General features: G+C 41.3%; 1 protein-coding gene across 2 annotated transcripts; it reads left to right on the forward strand.

The window, feature by feature from the left end:
- The first annotated feature begins 257 nt into the window (after positions 1-257).
- On the forward strand, positions 258-5245 carry LOC145496661 (arylsulfatase B-like). Of its 2 annotated transcripts, none has more exons than XM_081476387.1 (7): positions 258-550; positions 1246-1332; positions 1773-1984; positions 2154-2365; positions 2932-3152; positions 3404-3672; positions 4211-5245. In XM_081476387.1, exons 1-7 carry the CDS (start codon positions 271-273, stop codon positions 4445-4447), a joined length of 1518 nt encoding a protein of 505 aa, XP_081332513.1. In that variant the 5' UTR covers positions 258-270; the 3' UTR covers positions 4448-5245. The 2 variants fall into 2 exon arrangements, with proteins under 2 accessions (XP_081332513.1, XP_081332514.1); XM_081476388.1 differs by having other exon boundaries at positions 2962-3152.
- Positions 5246-7045: the final 1800 nt, after the last annotated feature.

Consider the following 7045-nt stretch of genomic DNA (forward strand, 5'->3'; position numbering starts at 1 on the left):
AGTTTCTGCGCAGAGTGGTCACGCAATATTTATACTTCGATTTTTTAGTGACAATTTCCTCAATAAAAGCTGAAGCATCCTTTATAAATTACTAAACGGTTATTACCCAATTGTAATTAAACACACTTTCAATGGAAACGAAGTGACAACGGAATATCTTCCTTCAGAAATATACCCGCCAAAATTCTGTCTACAGCCGTGACATGTTGTATCGACCACCACTAAAAGGTCACGTAACACCTTTCTCCCGGCCTTTCACCAGTACTGGCGATGTCTACGTGCAATAACTTCGCTTTAATCGTCACTTTGTTTCTGGTAAACTTTTCTTTCACCGCCTTGACAGAGACAGCAGCTACAAAGCCTCATATTTTGTTTGTACTAGTCGATGATTTGGGATGGAGCGACGTAGGGTTTCACGGATCCAAAATACGCACGCCCAATGTTGACAAACTTGCGAATGAAGGAGTTATCCTGGACAATTATTATGTACAACCTTATTGTACACCAACACGGGGCTCTGTGATGACAGGGCGTTATCCAATACATACTGGTGAGTGCAGAGAGATTATGAGCTGCGTAAGCAAGAAAATACAAGATAATAGCAGCCTCTTTGGGAGTTCTGAAAGATATCCCCAGTTTTGATATTTAATGCATTAGTTCATGAGTGAATGTACCCTCAGAATCAGGTAAGACCTCAAGTAATTCGAGCCACTTGGTTTGCAACCAAATTCTAGAGCTCTACATAGTTCAGTTTGCAGTTTTGTGCCTTGAATGGGACCTATGGTGTGTCCCCCTCCCTTCCGAATCGAAAACAGTACCCCTACTATTTACAGGTTATTATGTTCTGTTTGTTCATTTAGACTATCTCACTATTACTTTATCATACTAACATTAGTTCAAAAATAGCCATGATTAATCCTATCATTTTATACGTTTCAGCGTCATTTAATTTTGTTTATACCCCCAGGGGAGGGGAGATTCCCATATGAAAAGGTTGGGATGTTCATCGTCTCGCTTAGGGGTTTAATTAAAGGAGTATGGTCTCACTTATGGTGCTCATGACGAAAAGCCATTATTTTTAGCTGTCAGGGTATCTTTAAGGGTGCACTCAACGAAATATCAAGAACCCCAACCTTTTCATATGCAAGTCCCCCTGGGTTTACACCTCAGTAGCAGGGGTGTGGGGTGGGGTGGGCAATGATGTGACTCTCAATTTTGGAACATAATTTTCTGTTCCTTAAACAGGTCTTCAACACAGGGCAATTCTTTGTTTAACTCCCTTTGGCCTGCCTCTGGACTTTTCCATTTTACCAGAGAAGCTAAAAGAAGTTGGTAAGTAAAACAGGAATATTTTGACCATCGCTATTTGATGCATGATGTTGTTTGGATATCTAACTTATATCTGATCTTCACTGGCATATATTTTTAAGATTCTATTTCTTGGTTATCTTGAAGTTAGCTCCTTATTTTTAGTTTCAATCGAGAAGACATATTTTCAAGTCTTTGGAAATGGCGTTACCCAGGGGGTTGGGGGGGGGGGGTGGTACTCCCAGGAAAATGTGGTCAAACAAGGTCTTTCTTGTTTGTCATATTACTTTTAAAAATATCTATTCCTCTTCCCTGGGGTTCACATGAAATTCTTGTTAGATTTGTTGCTGAAATTATTTATGAAGGTTTGGGGGAGAGGGCAGGAGGGGAGGGGGAGATTATAACTTATTCTGATGGTGTTCCTTGCCATAATTACTTTATCTCAATCCATTCTGTGCCATTAGGCTACAGAACTCATCTTGTTGGAAAGTGGCACTTAGGACACTACACATCTGCTAGTTGCCCAACACACAGGGGGTTTGACTCCTTCTTTGGATTCTACAACTTTGGACATGATCACTATGACCACACCCATTCTGGCTTCTTAGACCTGTTCAGAGGAGATGAGGTGGTAAGAGGGTACAGTGGACAATACTCAACCTATCTTTATGCAAAGGTGATTTAGATAAAAGAACTTGTGAAGGTGGTCAGTGTAGTGGTTGCTGTTTTGTGTGCAGTTCTTTTGTTTTTCCTTTATATGTTGCCAGACTGAGTTGATCAGGGAAAGAAAATTAGTGCATCAGGTGCTTTGGTTTCGTTAACTCTAATTTTCTCGTTCTGTTTAGGAAGCTCAGAAAATTGTTTTAGAACATAACTCCACCAGGCCACTGTTTTTGTACATGGCGTTTGAGAATGTTCACGACCCAATACAAGCACCGCAAGAATACTTAAACAAATACCGCTTCATAAAAGACAAAGATCGGAGGGGCTATGCCGCAATGATGCACTTGGTAGACGAAGCTATTGGAAACATAACTACTGCGTTTAAAGAGAAAGGGTAATGATAGGATTGCGCGTACTGTGCGCTACAATTAGAAAAAAGTGGAAAAGTAGCAGAGGGCTTTACGATTTCGAATCTAAGTAATATCAAACACGAGAGACAGAGTTTTATCGGCATATCCAAACACCGAGAAGAGGTGTTTGGATAGCCGATGAAACACTGTCTCGAGTGTTTGATATATCTTCTTAATCGAAACAAAATTTAAAACTAAGGGGTAAACGGAGAAGTAAAATCGTTAAAATCAATGCGAATCAAGACCGGGTATCCAAACCTCCTTCACGGTTGTGATTTTATTTGTTTATTACATTTTTGAGAAGTTAATATCTCAATCTTTTAGTCACGCGCTTTGATTTAGTGGGAAACTCGGCCTAAGGCCTAAGCTTGTTTTGAAAGTTATAAGACAATGCATTTTGGAAGAACAGTGCGACGCGCAATTTTTGTCTCTGTCTCTTTCACGATCTTTGGTCCACCAAAACGGTTTATATTTTTTCATGCAATCGAAAAAAAATGGCATCCACTTATTTAGGTATTTGATAATTTTTACTCCTCTGTTTATTTTCGAGGCTATGGAATGATACCCTTGTGATATTTAGCTCGGACAATGGTGGAGATCCTTTCTACCGAGGCTTCAACTACCCCCTGCGTGGATACAAGAGAACACTATGGGAGGGTGGGGTGAGGGCGAATGGTTTTGTTCATGGTCAGATGCTCAAACGAAAAGGAGTGATATCACGTGATTTAATTCACGTGACTGACTGGTACCCAACTCTTCTCAACTTAGCAGGTATTTGTAAGTACTTTAAACTGATTTTCCTGGACGACGTTTTAACTAATACATCACAATTGCATTTCTGAATAACTGTTGTTTAAGCATCCGGAATGCCGATATCATTTTAAAACAATTGGACCTTGAATCAGCGTGTGGAATATTAACAATGGAAAAATGAACATAACTGGTTTGATCTCTGGATATTTTTCACGAAGTATGGTTGAGTTTATTTTTGCAGGTACGTTTATGTCAAGTCGTTGTCGTAGGTGGTACAACAGACTCACATCCCATTCCAGTTGACGGCTTTGATGTATGGGACACCATTTCCAATGGAGCCCCTTCACCCAGAACAGAGATTCTTCTTAATATCGATTTCCCTGAAAAAAGGCCTGGCCTTCTACTAACGTATGACACATGGTACTCTGAGGCGGCAATTCGTGTTGGTGACGTGAAGCTGTTACTGAACGTTCCCAACGCGACTTGGTACCAGGTTCCTGAGGAAGGCGGGGTTCCTCCAGACATGGACGAGATTTGGGTTAGTAACAGACCTGTTTCTTCCTGGATTTTTCAGAGTTGTAGCACAATTTTGAATGATATTTTGGAGCGATTTGCTTTATCTGGATGGCTTGTTTTTCATGGGGGAGGAGCAGAAAACTACATAGTGAATAACGTAGTTGGTTCAGACCTGTGCACTGTATAATATAATCTGTCCTTTGACAAAACCACAACAAAGTAAGGCATCTTGTTTCATCTTAAATACACCTGATGCGATCCTGCGATCGTTTCCTCAGCGTTTCTTCAATGGCTTGCGTGATGGTACAAATCGCTCCAAATATCGCTTTAAAATCACACCAAAATTGAAGAAAAACAAGTTCGTTTTATATTATCACGACCATAGGGCAGAAGGAATTCCTGTGCTTTCGGCTCAGCCCTGCTTCAGACCGTTTGGCTATCAGTATTGCCGGGGAATTTTGAGTTTCTTGACTTGTAACTTAGAAACATTGTTTGAAACTATTTTTAAACACAATTTCTTTATAACAGCGTCTACAAATATCTGACTCATTCTCTCTTAGGATCAAAAGACAAACATCGTAGAACTAGCTCTCTTCAACGTCATCGCTGATCCAACTGAACGGCGCGACATAAGCCATAAGTATCCTGATATTGTGCGACGCCTGAAGGAACGCATACATGAATATCAGAAGACCGCTGTCCCACCAGGAATCGTCCCAGAAGATGTTATGGCGTTAATTGTAGCCATGAAAAACAAAGCTTGGTTACCATGGAGAGATACTTGCAATGCGAAATGATGGACGCGCGCCCTTTTTTCAGTGATAACAGCGGCCAATAACGTGCGTTGTTAGATTTATTATGACTCAGTAACCCGAACTGGAACATACCCGAGCCGCAAAGAGAAATGGGAAAAGCTTCCTGGCTTACCCTGGTCTCCCCTTGGTCTAGGTGACGACGTTCATTAGCATTTTCAGATGTTTCCTCCACGAAAAAAAGAAAACACCAAACAACACAGGCCTAAGGGGTAATAAATAACGGAATTGATGCTTGCGTTAGCCATCAAGTAGAGTACCCATAGACCACCAGATACTCGGGAATACGTTTTTGTGGCTGTGTGCGTGGTGAATACCAAGACCGAGGCAGTAACCGCGCTAGGATGTTGGAACTGGGAGAACGAGAGAGCCTGGGCTTGAGCCTGGTACAGTATGGAACACCAGCAGTTTAATGGGTGTTACTGGTTATAAAGCCCTCTTACGTAATATCAAATTCAACAGGACGAGAATACCGAAGAACTCTTCTGAAAGAAACTGAATGAATAAATGAGTCTTTATTCAGGACAAAAGTCAGACTGAGCAGAAGTGAGACCGAACAATCGAAATCATGAATAGAAGTAAGATAGCGTTGCATAACTGGTATTTATTAAAAACGTGATCATTGGATAATACGTACAATTCAACAGTTTTCATCGGCTTAGCCGTCATGGTATATTTGTTAATCATACTATGCACTACAAATATGGTAAGTGCACCCTTGAATTTTTTGGGGCGTTTTTATGTTTATTTTATTTTAGTTTTTTATATTTTGGGGGCTTTTTAATTGAAAACAAAAAACAAAAAACAAAAAAACTACTCGCGTTTTTGGATATGAGATGGTTATAACTAACTCGGCTCTACGCGCCTCGAGAGCTATTTATCATCTCAAATCCAACTGCCCCGTTATTACGAGCAACGACCACCTTTTGGAGAGTGTAAAGTGAAGCCCAGGAGGCGACTGGCTCGTAGCTGCCGGGGCTTATCCCAGTTTCTGTAGCATGAAGCGGCTAGGAGTATTTCTACTCCCCCTGGACGGGATGCTAGTCCATCGCAGGTCACTCCCCCGCAATTTGTTAGGTTTCCCCGACAATTCGCCGAATTGAGTGGAGAGAGGCACTGTGAGAGTTGAGTGTCTTGCCCAAGAACACAACACCGTGTCCCCGGCCAGGGCTCGAACCCGGACCGCTCGATCCGGGGACGAGCGCACTAACCATGAGGCCACCGGACCACTGGAGTTTTCTTTATAAAATTACCCCGTTAATACGACCGATTAAATTGACTGGTGAAGAAGCTCAATGAAGACAGACATAATCGGACAAATAACAGCTCTAACGGACATTTCACAAGAGGCCATATCCTGCTGAGGAACTGAAAGACGTCACTGTTTTTTCGCATTACATGTACTCGGTTTTGTTTTACAATGGATTGCAGTTTTAATTTCCTATTTCCCACATTTTAACCCTTTGAATACAAAACTTTCGCCAAATAATACCGTTTTTAACCGTTTAGTCAGGTTTTTTAGCTGCCACGACGCTAAATAAGCCTAAGTTTTGCTAAGAAAGCTTTTTCTTACTAAAAAGAGAGATTTTTCGAGGATTAGGTTCAAAATTGAGCAAAATTTCAATTCCGGGCATGCGCATAAGCAAAAATTTGGACCTTTTTTTTTTGCCATTAACCGTTCTCAATTTTGTTCGTTGCCCCTTTCCTTTCTGCTTTTCTCGGCCCTTTTACAGTGGCTACCTTTTGCATTGTATGTTCTTTCTGGCTGCCGTGAAAAGTTGGATGTTAATTACGGGCGAAGGCTAGAAATGGACCTTGATCAATTATAGGCGTAGTGGACCATTTTACTACCGTTTTTGCACCAAAACTGATAACGTTGTTTTGCGATTTGCGACATCGGAATGTCGTCGATATCTAAACCTGACCATTGTGCGGAAAGGCCTAGCCTAGTACTACCATCTGCTTATCAAGAATATTAGGTGATATTTAAATTGATGACGTCAGAAGTGGTACAAAGAGCACGACCATTAAGTGGCCGTATATGGCTACTTGGGCGTCAAAGGGTTGTCGTCATTGAGTGCCGTGGGTGTCACTGACTTAACCACTCGAGACAAGTGATCATAGGCACACTAAACCGGTGGAATTTGAAAACCGAGGTTTCACTCTGAAAACGCATCAAATATTTTCCGTTCATACTACGCCGGAGAAATTTGAAAACGCAACAGTCACCAGTCAATTTGCATTTGTTTTTTAGTAAAACCCGGAGAGGGGGAATATCATGACGGATTAGTGTGGACGGTAGGCGTTAGCGTAGAAATATATTAAGCTGCGTTTTCAAATTTTCTCCGGCGTATTTTAAACGCTCCCTTGCACACTTAGCGGACACGTGCTACTCACAGGTTCTTCACACTATAAACGAAAAATAGGCCAAACCACTAGTGTAGTTGTAAAAGTAGCAGAATTAGAAACCCAAGATTATCAGACTGAACAGCTGGAAGTATAGAGGCCTCCTTAGAAAGCTAGTGAACATAGCAAATGAAATTCGTAGCCCCCCGCAGACAAAGGTTATATAATTTGATGTCA

This window comes from Orbicella franksi, chromosome 9 (genome assembly GCF_964199315.1).
Source record: "Orbicella franksi chromosome 9, jaOrbFran1.1, whole genome shotgun sequence".
Lineage (NCBI taxonomy): Eukaryota > Metazoa > Cnidaria > Anthozoa > Scleractinia > Merulinidae > Orbicella > Orbicella franksi.